Source organism: Neophocaena asiaeorientalis, unplaced genomic scaffold (assembly GCF_003031525.2).
Source record: "Neophocaena asiaeorientalis asiaeorientalis breed wild unplaced genomic scaffold, Neophocaena_asiaeorientalis_V1.1 scaffold112, whole genome shotgun sequence".
Taxonomy (NCBI): Eukaryota; Metazoa; Chordata; class Mammalia; order Artiodactyla; family Phocoenidae; genus Neophocaena; species Neophocaena asiaeorientalis.
This window is the reverse complement of record NW_020175413.1, coordinates 667,159-684,493: the sequence shown is the minus strand read 5'-3', so window position 1 is coordinate 684,493 and position 17,335 is coordinate 667,159. Positions and strand designations below refer to the sequence as shown.

Here is a 17,335-nt window from a genome sequence, read left to right as displayed (position 1 = left end):
TTCTACTGGAAGTTCTTTCCTCCTGCTCTTTGGTGCACTTCACCTGTTTAAAGGAGACTGTGTAGCTGAGATTGAACTTGTGGCCTTTCTGGATACATGAAGCACGTGTCTTCACAGGTGTTCTGCCATGTATGTGTCTGAGCAAATAGTCAACTCATAGGGAAATGCCTTTCTTTTTTCTTATAGACCCCAATTTCCAACTATATCAATAGATTGAAGATTAGAGCAGCTTTAAAAGGCATAAGAGAGATACTGACAGAAACAGAATCGACCACTGGATGTTAAGGTATTTGGGAAGCTCAGGTGGGAGGGCAAAATCCCCTGGTGAATTTTTAAGCCAGGCTGTGTAGCTGCTGGGATCACACAGCCCTCCTCTGATGCGTGCTTCTGAGCACGTAACGCTCCTAGGGAATCATGACCGCGAGAAATAGCTATAACAGTGCTGCATGCCTGAATGAACAGCTGCCTTTGGCTTTCTGAGGGCTCCTCAGAGGCAGAGAAACACTAAGGAGAGAAGACATTTTAAGAGATGTCTAAGCTAGAGATTGAATACAGAGAAGGCAGGTGGAGGGGAAGCCTGAAATATAAACCCAGATGGATCTGCATTTCTGAGAGCTCAGGAGAGGAGATGATGACCCAGGCAAGGAACTGCTTTTCACTTTAAAGCTTTTGCATGTTGCATTTTGAGGGTGACGTTTCCCATGGTTTTCCTACAGCAAAGGGAATGTTTCCTGTTGGGGAAATGGTATAAGACATCCCCTGATGCCTTAGAAACAAGGAAGATGGCCGTTTTTCAGATGTTTTTGCAATAACTGAACTTTAAATGCCCCCTGGATTTATTGGTGAATGAGAAAAGGTACTGCTTGGGATGCGGAGGTCCCAAGAAATCTGATCTGCCAGTAAACGCTGGAATGATGGACATTTGCTAAAGGGAAGCAGAACAGAGGTTGGCAATTCATCATTTCCATCCCTACATGAAATGTTGATTTCCACCCGGCTTGGCTGGGGAGCTACTCATACCATCGTAGAGGGGGGCGAACACACCCACCAATCTCAGCACCAACACCGCCCCCACCTCCTCCATCACCATCAACATCACTGTGATGCTAACAACTAACTTCTACCCAGTACTTGTTGGCTTAAAGGGAACCTTCTTGTATAAACATATTATTCAATAATGACCTCATGCTCTTCTAGGCTTGCTACATGATTGACAGTAGTCTCGAATTGCATTTTTAAGTAAGTTAGAGCAAAGCGTTTAAGCCTCTAAATAAGTTTGAAAAGTTACGTATATCTCAATGCTGCAGTTGTCAAGATCCCTGCCATTTTCTAGGAAGATTAAACATCTAGAAACATATTAGATTTTATTTTTTATTGCCTGATGTGTGCAGAGCAGGATCATGTACCACAAACACAACACAAACATTGGGATCTTCCCGGACCGGGGCACGAACCCGGGTCCCCTGCATCAGCAGGCGGACTCTCAACCACTGCACCACCAGGGAAGCCCTGAAAAACCTTTTGAATGATTCTACCGGCCAAGAGAGTTAAAGTGAAAAGATCAACTTAAATAATAACAGTGCAGTCGATTTCACAATTATTCTTGTAATTATAGTCTCACTTTGTTATCCCTGCCTGCTGGTGATGTGGCTACCTAGGGCGATAATAATCGAAAAACGAAGGGGTCAGGTGAATTTCGAGTCACCACTGCTCTGGAGTAATCAGTACAAATTAGATTCTCCACTGAATATCTCAACTCTAGGGACTTGGCACTCAGATTCATGAGCTTCTTTGTTCATGCTCATTGACAACAGGGGACAACACTTATGGGGAAAAAAGAACCAGAGAACGAGAATCAGAAGGTACGTCCTATGTTGGACTTCCCTGGCGGTTCAGTGCTTAAGACTCTGCACTTCCAGGGCAGGGGGTGCGGGTTCAATCCCTGGTCGTGGAACTAAGCTCCCACATGCTGTGGGGCACAGCCAAAAAGAAAAAGAAGATATGTCCTACGCCATGCATTCAGTTCTCCATTCAGGGGACGTTTCAGGTGTGAGGGTGAGGCGTTCCCTGGTGGAGTGTGTACGTGGAGGCAGAGTGCTGAGCTGGGCTGGGTACCACGAGCATCTGTTTATGAGGCTCTCCTTTCTGGATCCGGGGAGAGTTACCATGGAAACCACGGCCTCTGGGGTAAATACAGTTACCATAAGAAAAATTTATCTTAGACGTCCTGGGTCCAAAAGACACGTCAATAAATCATCCAATTTGTCTATTCTGTTTCCCTGCAGGTCTACACCTAAATAATACCAGGGAGACTTACCACACGCTTTTAAGATTCTTCTGAATAAGAGGGTCTCAGTGTCTGTTTAGGATTGCACCCTTGTACTGCAGTTTTATGAATGCCCTAATCTGACCCTGTTCTGCTGAAGTCCCTATGGTCTGTTTTCAGGAGGGGCCCATCTCCACATCCATGTGGCAAAGAAGGGTGTGGAATCGCTGGTTAGAGATCCTGATGGTTCTGGCAGCTCTGCTTTCAAGGCATAACCCCTGCCGCCCTGCCCCGCATCAATAATGCCAAATTGTATCCAGGAGCAAACCGGGGCAGGAGAGAGGTGTGGGGGGATCCTGGAGGGGACGATGAATGTGGACATCAAGCCCCACCCCAAGGACAGTGGTACAGAGTAAGAGGAGAGTTGAGTCGAGGCTGGCCACGAGGCAGGCTGGCCCGGGCACGCTGGGGGGCAATGGCACCAATTTTGGCCTCCACAGAGTCCCAGCTCATGAGCCAATGGGTGCGATTGGGGGAGTGAAGGATGACGGACATGAAAGATCAATGCCTCCCTAGGGAAACTGAGGCCAGTGGTTCTGATGAATCTTCCTGGGAGTTTGTCATGGCCAGAGAGTGGTTTCATGTCAAGAGGGGAAGACACCCACAGCAGTTTTGTGGGTCTCCCTGAAATCCTCTCTTCCTCTGCTTCTCTCCCATCCCCTCCCCTTCCCTCCCTTCCTTTTCTTATCCTCTTTCTCTTCCCCATCCTCATGGACAAAGCTTGGCCCACCATCTTGGGTTATGCCAACGAAGAAGAAATCTATGGTGACCTCATCCTCTAATTTGAGAAAATATCATGAACTGGGCAAGTGAGAAGGAAAGGGGTAGGGAAAGAAAGACAGAAGAAAAAATATGTGCAGAGAGGATTTTCTCTTAGCTATTCCAGGAATAAGATGCTCCGTTTTTATACCTCCAGCTTCATCTCCTTATGGCCAATCCCTGGGAATCTTCGCTATCAAGCTCTCAAGTCCTGCCGAGCTGCCAAGCACAGCTGAAGCCTGATGTCCCAGCCCTCTGCCCTGTCCCAGGTCCTGTCACGAACTCTGCAGAGGAACCGTGCACAGCCAAGCTCACCTGTCATGGTGTCTTTCCTGGAAGTGTGTTCTCCTTTAGTTCCGTGGTAAGTGGCGTTGCTGCCAGTGGACTCATAGTCTGTTTTTCTTTCTTTGAGGCTGATCATTTCCCGAGGTGAAGCTGGGGCACTTGCTACATAAAGAGATCGGAAGGATGACTTTCTGTGTCTCATTCCACAGCATGTATAGCTTTCCACACAAACAGGTAAAGTCATAAATGCATCTGGCTCAACACATGTCAGTATGTGCACGTGGACCTGTTGATTTTTATTTTTGTTCTTTTGGTTCTTGTCTTTCCCCCTTCCCTTACTCCATGTCACTTGGTGCTTTAGAGTTAAGGGGACACACAACTCGGAGGCAGGGAATTAAGGACTATATCCTGGGAGCATCTTCCCTACAGAGAGATCCTTGTGGGGATGTGACCTGCTCAAGGACAGTTTCAAGAATGAGATCCGTCTTGGTTGCTTTTTCTTTCTTTTTTCTTTTCCTTTTTTTCCCCTCCCTCTTCTTCCTTCCTTCCTTTGAAAAAATTAGATGTGTTTCAGAGGAGCGATTACTGATACTGAAGAACCCCTGATTAAATCAGACGCGCTTTTACTTAAACACGTTTCACACAGAAACGGCCCTAAAGGAAGGCAGAGGATGATGTGGGGGACCAGTAGAGCCCCACCCACTGAGGTCTTCTCCATCAGCCTGGGGGCTGGGCTGGGGGGTGTGGCATGAGAGCACCTGTCTCCTGATGGGGGTCCTTGCTCCATCTCAAACGCCCCTAACAATCTCCCACACACACCTTGCGCCCCGGTCCCTCGCTGCCTGTTGGACCTGGGGACTGAGCCCTGTCAACCGTTTGTGTCTTCATGTCTTCAGTGATGGGCTGTGATTAGAGGATTCCCTTAGGAATTCCACGATTCTTTAACAAACTGGGCCCAGAACAGAGGAAAACCTGACCTTGGACTTAAGGAAGCAAACAAAAAGAGGTTTAGTTTTCTTTAAAGATCGGATGGATTGCGAGCAATTAAGCCGCCCTGTCAGTGCAGAGATGTGCTGGGAGAAGTGGAGGTTAAGTGTGTGTGCCGGCGCTAAGGCAGCTACCGTGCACCCATCCTGTGGGCTGACCTCACATTGGTCTCCACGCTCCTCAATGAGGCCACTCACATCCCAAGCTTAGTCAATTGCCTCTCACCCATTCTGAGTGCAGCCGTGCTACTCTTCGGTCCCAGAGCCTTCCCCAGCTTCCATGCCCGAGGGCAGTGCTTCATAAGCTTGTTTAACCTTAAGACTCACCTGAGAACCTGGGGATCACAAAACCCGACCCTGGACCTTGTGAATCTGAATTTCCAGTTGGGCCTAGGAATCCGAATTTAGCAAGCGTGCCTGGTGAATCTCTGGGGAACTCTGAGTTTTAGGATAAAGCTCATTTTCCTTCACTAGTGTCCAAGCCCCTCCCCAGTCAAGCCTCAGTTTACCTTTCAGCTGTTCGTTCACACCCTCTGCAGGGTCCCCCAGCTCCAGCCCACTGGGCCTGCTTGTTGCCTATCTGAGTCACTTGATTCATTTCACCAAACTTAGTATCTTCTATGTGCAAAGCCCCGTGCTAGACACGGGGGACAAAAACACGAGTCACAGCACACTTTCTGAAGTTGAGGAGCTCTTCATCGGATGAGGAAGTGAAACCAGAAGATGGCTCAGTGGATGTCTTAGCCAAGCACTGGGAAGGTAACAACGGGGGCCTTTGCCCATCCTTTCCTGAAAGGCCCCCTACCCACCTCTCAGACCTGTCAAATAAAATCAAGGCTCACTGCTGAGATCGTGAAACCCTCAGAGATTTCCAATCCTAGCTGCCCATCAGAATTAGTTACCTAGAATACTTAAAAATACATTGATGCTTGAACATGCCCCCCAGCCAATTGCACCAGAATCTCTGGGTGTAAATCCAATGGGAAGGCAGGGAAGAAACCTGCAATTGTTCCACATAACTCAGCTGGGCTCTGGGTCCAGTTCCTGCGTGTTCTCAGAACACGGGCTGCTGCGTCTCACTCACCCCCTCCACCTCTGCCCCATCTCCTCTCTTCTCTCTCCATCTTCCTCTCTGGGGAGAGTCCTCTCCTGTCCTTGCTCCTAGATCTTCTGCATAAAGACTGGCCTTTTATGAGTCACTGCCAGGCAATCGTGAAGGGACAATATTTTGGAGCCTCTTGACCAAAGCTTTTAAAATGAGAATCCGATATTGCACAGATGGTGGGGTTTACTAAACTATGTCAAGTGTGTAATTATCTCCTGAGACCTCACACACAGTGGTCCGAGTCTCCGGTAAACCAGGAGGATACTCCTGGAAAAATCGCATCACGCCAACAAGCGTTTATTAGGTGTCTTTGAAGTGCCTTACCTGGGTACCACCAGGCAGTGCTCCACCTGCATCCCTGGGATGCTGACATCCTGTAAGGCGCTGCTTCTCTTTCTGGGCGCCTTCCAATCTATTATATTATTCCATCTTCCTGACACTGATTGGTTCTTCATAATTAGAGCTCTTAAAGACACTGTCCTTTAGCTTCCAAGACTCACTGCTCTTTATCTTTTTAAGAACTATGAAAATAACATGTGTAAAGGGCCACCTCCATGCCTCTGAGGCAGGTGGAAGTTCCTCCAGTTACACGGGGCTTCCTAATTCTCGTTCAGCGTGGGGCTAAACATCAGAAGTGATAACACCGCACTAAAAATATAAGTTTTCACGGGGCTGGGAGAGGGTAATCTATTTCAGTCAAATATTCCCCATTCATCTCTGATTCTCCCCATCGTTATGACAGTAAAGTATGGTGTAAAGTTTCATGACAAACGTCCTCAAGGGCAGAGGGGCTACCCTGCTGGGGAGTGCTCTGTACCATCCTGCCCTTGAGACTCAGTTCCAGAAAATATAGTTTCCTCAGCAGGAGGAGGGCAGCGAAGAGCAAGGAGAAACTTTTCTTAAACAAAAGCCTCTCTCTGTGCGTGTGTGTGTGTTCGCCCATATAAAATTATTTATTACACATTGAATAAAACAACAATAAAATCTAATAAGAATGAGATGGGGGAGGGGCAATATAGCAGTAGGGGATTAGGAAGTATAAACTATTATGTATAAAACAAGCTACAAGGATATACTGTGCAGCACAGGGAACACAGCTGATATTGTACAGTAACTATAAATGGAGCATAACCTTTAAAAGTTGTGAGTCACTGTATTGTATACCTGTAACCTACGTAATATTGTACATCAACTACGCTTTGATAAAAAAGTTAAAAAGAAAGAATGAAATAAAATTAGAAAAAATTAAATTGAATGGTTTAAAAGTTACAGTTGATTGTAATATGAATACATGAAATGATTTATCTGCTGGCTTACAGGTAATAATGAAAAGCAAATCAGGTACGGAACAGTAGTGAAAGCCTCAATGACAGTTTTCAAACGTAGGTCATTCTCAAGGAGGAAGGAGCACACCCTCTCTCCCCTACTCTGTTATCCCAAATCTAATCAATCAAATGCAACCTAAACTATCTTAAGTGGGTAAAACGTCCATGGAAAACCCTGAACTGCAAACACTTGGTGGTTTTATACATTCCTGTTCCTCCCTGAATGCAGGCCCAGGATGTGCATTTCACGCCTGTGACACCTGTTAGAGGTTTTTAGAAACCTGTTAGAAAGATGTTTGTTCTGAGTCTGTGTACGTATGATACAAAGTCACCACCACTGTAAAAAGAAAACAGATTCATTTGATATTTCTAGCAAGTGTCCCAGTCGGGATGGCCCTCCTGTCTGTGGGGTCAGCTAAGGGGTCGGGGCGGGGGGCCTTGGATCCAAGAGAAGCAGCCACTGGCCCGGGGCCCCTCTTACCTGAGCGGTTGTTGGGAGACACGCGCACAGGGGAGATGGAGGGCGTGCGAGAGGAGGAGTAGGGTCTTTGCCGATCCCTCTCGATGGTTGAAGATGAGGCTACGAAGTGATACTGTGACCATCCATCCTGCAATAGACAGCAGCTCCTATTAACTGGGGAAGGCAGAGAGATGCCTCACTTCCTCACACTTGGACGTGTCAAGCATTGGAATTTGCAAAGCATTTCTCCAGCCTGTCAGGAGAGGTCTCAGATCTCTGCACCTCCATCGTCCAGGTTAACAGAGAGGAGCGATAACTGAGACCCACCCCCTGCCCCCTCCAGACAGCCTGACTCGGGGAGGGCCTGCCCTCGGTGCTTGCTTTCCGCCCCAGATGTGAGATAAATGGTCTCTTTGCAAACCTGCTTTGACCTGAAGATTGTATTTAAATGAAAACATGCTGCTCAGAATGAGCCTGAAACTGTCAATTTTTGCCTGCCTGGCTCCAGCTCTGTCCGGTCCTCTTTTCAACCACCTCCAAGTTTTCCAAAGTGTTTACTCTTCTTTTCTTGGGACCAATCTGTTAGTGATCAGAATGCCGAGAAGCATCATCCCTTCCCGTTTATCTCCCTTACATGGTTTCAAGGTCCTTCTCTGCCTCAAATGCCCCGTCCCCACCAGCGCAAGGCCTTCAGCATGACTGCTGCCAAGTATTCACACTCAGGTTGCTACGTTCGCTGATTTGCCCCAGGAATTCTATTTTTCAATGTACAGCATATTCAAAATGCCTCCTACCAATCAATCCGCCATTCGCCTTCTAATATCTGGTTAATACAGGAAAAGCATGTATACCATTTTTCATCATGAAAACCATATAAATACATTATGGATCACTTTTTTTTTTTTTTTTTTTTTTTTGGGGATTGGGGCCCCTCCCCTTTTGGGGCCTTTTTTTTTGCGGTATGCGGGCCTCTCACTGTTGTGGCCTCTCCTGTTGCGGAGCACAGGCTCCGGATGCGCAGGCTCAGCAGCCATGGCTCATGGGCCTAGCCGCTCTGCGGCATGTGGGATCTTCCCGGACCGGGGCATGAACCCGTGTCCCCTGCATCGGCAGGCGGACTCTCTACCACTGTGCCACCAGGGAAGCCCTGGGTCACTTTTTGAATTTAGAAAGCATAAAGAAGAAAATAAAAATTGCCAACAATTCCTCTCTCCTCCTCCCCGGAGAACTTCTGTTGAGATGTCACAGTATTTCTTTTCAGTCTTTTTTCTTCTTTAATTCAAGGTTAGTTTCCTCAAAGCAAGATGTCAAAGAGTACTGACATTATCTAGGAAAAGCAGACACCTGCTGCACTCTCAGTTCCTGCTTCACAGAGGCAACCATTTTTAACTCTTTTGTTTTTTTCTTTTTTGACCTTTTCAAGGGACTCAATTCTTTATAAAGAATCATTGCAAACATAAATGGACAAAAGTTAACAAAGAACAGAATTTAAACTCATTTCAATATTTGTGTCTTTCTTTATGTAATTCTCATTATTCCTGTTCTATTTGACCCGTACGATAAAGCCAAAATTAGAAGTATGCTATTATAAAAGCTACTACCTAGTGCTTGTTGAGTATTTACTCCATGGCAAGATTTTCTCAACAATCCCAAGGGCTGGATACTATTATTAGCTCCATTTTACAGAGGAAGAATCTGAGCCTTAGAAAGTTAATGGGCCGCCCAAAGTCAAACAGTAAACAAGTGAAGACTCATGTTAACTACTAAAATGTGGTATATTGAAAAGATGAAAACTCTAATTTGAAAAGACACATGCACCCCAACATTCATAGCAGCACTATTTACAATAGCCAGGACATGGAATCAACCTAAATGCCTATCGACAGATGAATAGATAAAGAAGATGTGCTATATATATATATATATATATATATATATACACACACATATACATACAATGGTGTATTACTCAGCTATAAAAAAGAATGAAATAGTGCCATTTGCAGCAACATGGATGGACATAGAGATGATTCTCATACTAAGTAAAGTAAGTCAGAAGAGAAAGACAAATATCATATGATATCACTTATATGCGGAATCTAAAAAAAATGATACAAGTGAACTTATTTATGAAACAGAAACAGACTCACAGATATAGAAAACAAACTTAACGGTTACCAAAGGGGAAGGGGGAGGGATAAATTAGGAGTTTGGGATTAATAGATACACACTACTGTTTATAAAACAGATAAACAACAAGGACCTACTGTAGAGCACAGGGAACTATATTCAATATCTTATAATAACCTATAAGTGAAAATAATCTGAAAAAGAATACATATATAACTAAATCACTTTGCTGTACACCTGAGACATTGTAAATCAACTACACTTCAATAAAAACATGTGGCATATTGATAAGTCCTTGGAAGCAAGCTGATGGGATTGAGGAATGCAGGTGAGGAGATGTTATTTGAGGGCGTGCTGTCGGGCAAGCGCTCTGGGAACAGTTAACGTTGCAGCAGAGACCTGGCAGATGACGAGAAGCCAGACACTGAAGACACAGGTTGGGGTTTCCAAGCCAAGGGAAGAGCAGAAGTGAAGAGCCTGGGGTGGGAAAGCGCTTGGCTGATGTGAACACAGCAGAAAGTTTCTGTGACTGAAGGGGAGTGAGCAAGGGGGGCCAGGAAGACAAGAAGCCTTCTGAGCATCTAGGACAGTCTGGGGAGAGTAGAACAGAAATGGGGAGACTAGTTAACAAGCTCTTCCACTAGAGGGAAGGAGAGATGACCCTGGCTTGGGTGTGGGCTGGTGGTGAGCAAGGCGCAGAGTTTGCATCTAAGTTGGATTTGCTGATCACTCGGCTACTGGGTGTGGGAGAGAGGAATCAAGCCTGACCCCGATGTTGCTGGTGTGAACAACGGGGGGCTGGAGATGTCACTTACTGAGACAAGGGACCGCTGGAAGAGGAGTGGCTTTAGGAAGTGAGATCAGTGCTGCCATCTGGGATGTGCTGGGTTAGAGATGCCTGCTGGACATGAAAGAAAAGAGAGAGAATAAAGCAGAACCTGAAACATGGAATTTCAGGAGTGACGTCAGCCTTAGAGGTAAACTTTTGCAGTTCAGTATACAGATATCATTTGAAGATAAGAGAATGGATGGAAGCCTTGCATGTGAATGCAAATAGAGGAAAGCAGAGGACACAGGGCTGGGACACTCCAATACTCAGAGGGCACAGAGAGCAAGGAGAAAATTCCCAGGACACTGAGAACGAACAGAGTGAGCTGGGAGCAGAACCAGAAGGGTGTGATGTCAGGCAAGACCAGGAAAGAAGATGCAGAGAGGAGAAGGAGACCAGCTGAATAACAAGGAGGACCAAGCACAGTCCTTTGGCCCTGGGAAGATGGAAGTCAGCATGACTGGAACAAAAGTACTTTCTTTGGTCTGGTTGGTAAATCTCTAACTCAGGTAGGCTCAAAAGAGAGAGACAACTGATGGAAAAATGGTGAGTTCAGACAGCCTTTGGCAAAAGCTGATTATTAAGGGGAGCCCAGAAATGGGGCTTCAAGAGCTAGAGCGACTAAGAGAAGTTTTAATATATCACCTGGAAGAGATTGCGGCATTTCGCATCCTGATGGGAATGACTCGACATAGAGGAAGAAAAACTGAGGACGCAGGAGAGAGAGGGAAGCATTTCTTAAGAAAGGAGGGGTTGATGGGATTCAGTGAGCTGTGGGGTCATGGGCCATGGAATCAGGAGAGAAGACAGACAGGCTGCACAGCCACAGACGCAGCAGGGAGATGGGCTGATCTGGTGATGGGACGATGAGGATGTCCTGTTCTGTTTTCGGACATTTTCTGGAGGGGACGTGGGGATGAGAAGTGAGGTCATGCATCCGCTGAGAGTAAGAAGGAGTTGGAGTTTAGAGGATGGAAGAGGCGAGGAGAAGGGAGGGAAGAGGAAAGAAGAGAGCAAGAAGAGAAGCGTGAGACAGTTCTTGAGGTAGGAGGGGTGCAGGCTGACCGTGGCCATGTAGCCTGGTGGCCAGGAGCTGAGAGGTGACTTGAGGCTCATGGCAATGAATTCAGAAGGAGAAGACTCATCCCCACGGTGGCTTGTTTTCCTCCAGCCACATTCAACTGCCCTGGGGCAGGTGTGAGTAGATGGAATCGGATGGGGGTGGTCAGAAAAGTGACTTGGAAGGAGACAGGGACAAGGGGATGCAAAGGGCATGTCATGGAAGCCCACAGAATCTAAGCTGGGTGGAGAGGAAAGTGAAGATTAAGGGAGGAGATGGGGAATGAACACTAGGCAGTGGACTGAGGATATGAAGAGGGTCAGAGACTATTGTAATGGGGCCTTTTCACAGATACTAGGGGTTTCCTTGAGGGAGGAGAGGAGAACTTCCCAGAAAGAGCAAAGAGGAGCAAGGGAGATACCTAGTCCACCTCCAAGCCTAGTGACGTCGGGCAGAGGGGATGGGACATGACAAGCCACCATGTGAGAGGGTTGCCGGGGGCTGCGGGGTGTCCTTGGGGACAGCCGGTGTCACAGCAAGAAGACTGAACAAAGAAGGGCTGGGTATTGGATACATGGGGTCTTACTGACAGTAGCCTGTGGGTTCAAGGGGGAAAGGAGGAGAGGTGGGTAGGAGAAAGGGAGAAAGGGGGGAATACTGGGGCAGATTACTGGTTATTTAGAGCGTTTGAGTGAGAAGAGTCCAGAAATGATGGCTTACCCAGGAGTCCTGGGCAGTTGGTGGTGACTGAGGCAAGGAGGGTCTAAGGGCAAATAGCTGAAGCCTCTTCTAGGAAGGGTGGGAGTCATGGTAACAGGCAGGTGTCAGGGCAGGAGGAGAAAATGTACTGTCTCTGCAGGAATTCTGGGCATTTCCCTTAAACCCTCTGGAGGATGGCAGCATGCACAGGGCAGAAGCAGTCTTAGAAAAGCCTGTAAAGTACTTCAGAGGTGAATGGACCCATTACTCACATACGGGAACAATTAAAAAATTTGTTTTAAGAAGATGTTCCTTTCTTGTTAAGGGAATGCTTTGCGGACAGCAAAAATCCTTAAACATGACCAAACAGAGGCAGATAATTTTGTGTTTGTCTCACTTGCAATTTAGAAGATATTCTTTGCATGGGGGGCAGGGTTCCAAGGAGTGGCTCAGGAAATTGCTTTAATCAAACCCTTGGCTTCTTTGGTCATGAATAAGTCATGATACTCCATAGGTTATGAAAGGTGGGCAAGGTATTTCATAATAAGAATACGGGCTAATATCTGATATGTCCTAAGACCAAAGGAGACACCAGACATAAAGGTGGTATAAGTCTAGGTCTGGTTTTACTTGGCAAGTAGCGCTGTGCTCAGCATCTCCCTCTTGCGCAGGTGAGTGGAGATGTTTTGCTCAACGGTTCACAATTAATGATGCTTAGGTAAGTACTTACATCTCTGGAAGTGTCAGCAAAATGGATGTAATAATGAAACTTCTTATGAAGGAAGAAACTCATAAGAAAGCACCAGAAAAAGATTTCAAATCCTTTATAAGACCCATTTCTGAGAATACAATCGCGTGACAGAGGTGAGTCTTGCAGGTGACTTGTCTGTGGGTGATGGGATTAGCGGACACCTGAGGATGACGGGGAGTGTGTCAGAGGCACCGAGAATGTCGCCCCAGCCAGACACCTCTGCTTATGGCCGGTAATCGTATGCATGTGGGCACAGAAACTTTGAATGGAGGTGGGAAGGGGGAGCCGGGGAACAGGGCAGAGTGGAAACCCAGTTAAGGCTCTGGATTAGAGCAGTTTCCTGAGCCACAGCTTGGGAGCCCCTGGAGGAGCAAGGAAGGTGACCTGGTTCCCACTCCATATCCATCTTCCTCCTCATTCCCTGATGCAGAGTGAAAGGTGTGATGACTAAACAAAGACTTCCAACATCACTACCGTCACCAATGCCCAGAAGGGACCTCAGGTTTAATTCTGATGGCACATCCTTCCACACATCATGGAAAAGTGTAACCTTGGATGCTAGAGACCAGGGTACAGATAAATCTACACTCGTTTTAGTGATGCTGAATAACTACCTGGAGGGTAGATCTCATGACCCTTGACATCTTTTACTGCATGAAATTTTTAGTCATTCTACTGAAAAAAAAATGTTTTGCTTTCGAAAGAAGTAGGACATGAAGATATATTTTCTTCGGGAAAGTTATTGCTGAGCTAACATTTCTTTTAACCAACCAGCCATGGACATACTTGTTATCTAGCCAGCCTGCAATAAATTTATTATTCATTTACTTCCCACTGTCATTCAGAAAGACTTGAAAGTGGTTTACAGAAACACACACAACTTGGGCACATAGCTTTAAAATCATTATTTGCCTCTTTTTTAATAAATTTATTTATTTATTTATTCTTGGTTGCGTTGGGTCTTCATTGCTGCGTGCAGGCTTTCTCTAGTTGCAGCGAGCGGGGGCTACTCTTCGTTGCGGTGTGCAGGCTTCTCATTGCGGTGGCTTCTCTTGTTGTGAAGCGCGGGCTCTAGGCATGCAGGCTTCAGTAGTTGTGGCACACGGGCTCAGTAGTTGTGGCTCACGGGCTCTAGAGCGCAGGCTCAGTAGTTGTGGCACACGGGCTTAGTGGCTCCGCGGCATGTGGGATCTTCCTGGACCAGGGCTCAAACCCGTGTCCCCTTCATTGGCAGGCAGATTCTTGACCACTGTGCCACCAGGAAAGCCCTATTTGCCTCTTTGATGATGATGTTTTCTTTTAAACCTTTTAAGTCTTTGTAGACCAGAGGTTGTTCCCCAAATTCTATTGGGTGCTTAACCCCAGTTCCCCTCCATACCATCCCTTTGGCTTAGATAAGAAAGTTCAAGGAAGGAAACAGAATGAAGAATAGCAACAGTAACTAGGGCAGGGCCGTTAATCCTTAATATTGATGATAAAGAACTCTTTTAATATCTGTCTTTCACCTCCAGCAAAATGACCGCAAAGTTGTGCCCTTTAGCTCAAGACACAGCCAAGGTGTCAAAAATGTGATATGATATCTGCACCTCAGATTGGTTTTTATTTTTAACATATTAAACTTAAAACCGGAGGTTGTTAAATTGTTCCAAGTATAAGAGATAGAAATCCAAAAGAGAAAAGGATTTCAAAGTCATTGAACTTTAAATTGCCACCAGAAATAATCTGATTTTCTTTATCTTACCCTTTTACTGTCCTTCCACCAGTTTCACCAGTTTCAGAAAGTTCCCAGCGTGTTTCTTTATGAAATTGTTTTATTCCCTAAAGCTATTCTCATCTTCATCGTTACTCTCAATGGTCCAGAAAGTGCGAGAATCAAGGTAACTTTGTTCACAGCCTCATGACCATTGGGTCCTCACAGTTTGATGACATGGTGGCCACTCTATTTCCTACAGATCTTTTCCCTTAAGTGTTCCGAGGTCCCTGAATTTATAACCATCTCCTTTTTATATATATTTTTTACCATCCCATAAACATCTCCACGAAGACTGTGTTACTGGAGGGACTTCCGCCAACAGAGCCCAGATGAAGGGGCTAAGTGGTTTTCAGACCCGTCTACACGAGGCTAGTACAGCACACACCTGCCCCATAGCCTCTCATTCTGGAAATCGCGCAGGACATTCAATTCAGATCAGCACGTGAATATCTTAGGTTTGTGTACAAAGAAATGAATAGAGCTGTTTGTCAAGGCTCAAACCTGTTTTCACCTTGGGTGTCTCTGTTGAGAGAGGTGGAATTAGACAATTGTTCAAGTCAGCCCTTCTGTCCCACGACCGATTAGGACCACGATGACTGGTCAGCTCTGTCTTGGTTTCTTTTCCATAAAATAAGGGCAAAATGATTCAGTCAGCTCGGGGAGTTTTAAATATAGTCCTGCCTGGGCCTCGGACTCTGAGATTCTGTTGAAATTGTTCTGAGTAAGGTCTGGGCGTTGGTATTTTCAAAAGCACTCAGGTGATGTTAATGAATAGCGTGGCTGGGAACCACTGGCTTGGAGTTTCCATGCATATTTGGCAGTGACTAATAGGGATACAGAATACATTGTAGGGGGCTCAGTCCTAGGAGGCCCTTAGGTCTTCGACTCCATTTCGCAGTGTCAGATAAGGCATTGACTTCTACAGGAACAAAAATAGGTCCACCCTCAGAGCAGAGAGGTGCCCCCCGATCCCGCCTGCCGCAATGAGCCCCAATCACACCCGATTACCCAGCAGTCACCACGTGACTCAATTTCCCAGTCTCCACCTTTGGTCAGGCAGCTCTGAGACCTGACACAACACCTTCTCTTTTTCTGTCAAATCTTACTCTCGCGGCTCAGTTTTGTGCTAGGTAAACAGAAGGCAGGCAGCACGTGTTCATTCAATCGCTCTTGCTAAATGAATTATGCCTCCAAGGTTTAGGGGAGCTTTTAGCAATACAGCTATGGTTTTCCTTGCCTGCTATGAACAAAATGCTATGACCTCACACTTATGTCTGCTGCAAGCCTGTCCGTCTGCCCAGCTGTGAGGCTGGGCTGGGCCTTATTATTTCCTGGTCTCTAGCCTAGTAGCTGCAATACCGAAGTGCCTAATAAATGCTGCTAGATGGATTCAATGATTTAAGATGACCGCATTAATTGTTATGAATGCAATGATAATCAATGCCATAGTTCTTACACTCTTACAGTTCTATAACAAGTGAAGGTTATCAGAGCCTTACGGTTTTTTGTTTTCTTAATTTTAGCTTAGGGCAACCCCATCAGTCTCATCTGCTGCTGTTGGTATATCTGTCCTTTACAACGTACTTACTGCTGGGCTGGAGGCAGTGTTGGTTTAGGTAAACTGGTACCTAAAAAAAAAAAAAAAAAAAAAAAAAAAAAAAAAAAAAAAAAAGAAAGAAAGAAAAAAGTAGCCTACGGATTGCCTACTCTACGTGAAATGGTAATTTCTCTCCGTTCCCCATGTTTCAATGCGAGGTATATAAAATTGTCTCCTCTTTAACCAATCTTGTAAATAATTCTGGTGCATCATTATACCTGCCACATCTGGGCCTGGCTTGGTTCTGATTCCATTCACAGCTCTCAGAGCACGTATATCTTTACCTCTTGCACATGCCCTGCCCCCAATCTCTACTGCTTCTTGCATCCTGCAGCTCAGAAACCACGAGCCGCTGTCCACAGCAAATGCACTCAGTTTTCCCCAAACACAATCCTTAGGAGAGCTGGGGAAAAAGGAGAAGGGAGAGCACATCACATTTCTCATTAGATATGCTCCAATGTCCCTCAGTTTGGGTATAGGAGCCCACACCTGCTGTGAGGTGTGACTTGTGTTCACTGGACTGATGGGCTGGTTTCTGGAGGGGGTCACCTTGTGGGAACATTACTGGGCATGGAACACTGATGACCGGGGTCGCTGCTCTGGAGCAGGAACAGGGCGCTGTGCATGCCAACAGGAGGTGTGCAGGGCATGTGGCTGTGATGGAATGAAATGAGCCAGGCAGGAGTGTTCCCAGACCTTCTCCTCCCTGACCGCCAAAGAGCATCCTGTCACTGCCAGTGGAGCAGGGCAGCGGGCCCCGCCCCTAGCGCTGGATTAGAGAAGGGATGGAGAAGGACACTGCCAGCTGGACCAGGAGGGAAAAGAGATTAGGGAGAGAACTTGTTCAATCTGCCTAACAAAGAGTTTAGGGTGAAAGTGGAGAGGAAGGGTGAATACCTCAAGGGCTGTTCGGAGAATCTGCTGATGAGGGAGGCTAGAGAAAAGGGGTTAAATACCAAATCTTCATCAACGTGCTTCAGGAGATGAGATTAACAGGGCATGGGTGGATATATGTGTACGTATAACTGATTTACCCTGCTGTACAGCAGAAACTAATACAACATTTTAAATCAACTATACACCAATAAAAATTGAAAAAAACCCAAACAAACAGGGCATGGGATTTCACGTTACTTATGTTGTGATCTCTGGCCTCTCAAAGAGGTGCCCTTCAGTGACTAGACAATGGTGGGGTGGAAAGTGACAAAGTTAGTGAATATCTACAGCTGTGATGGATAAGTTAAACCGGGAGGTTCCCATCTGCAGTTCT

The 17,335-nt window shown here is 46.1% G+C and overlaps 1 protein-coding gene across 1 annotated transcript in view; it reads right to left on the bottom strand.

The window, feature by feature from the left end:
- The window catches only part of CTNND2 (catenin delta 2), a 427,936-nt gene that overhangs the window by 10,313 nt on the left and 400,288 nt on the right, over positions 1-17,335 (bottom strand). The window contains exons 16-17 of the mRNA XM_024767199.1: positions 7,268-7,394; positions 3,401-3,532 (exon numbers count right to left, since the gene is read on the bottom strand). Of these exons, the coding sequence (XP_024622967.1) occupies positions 3,401-3,532; positions 7,268-7,394 (259 nt within the window). The remainder of the gene's footprint in view (positions 1-3,400; positions 3,533-7,267; positions 7,395-17,335) is intronic.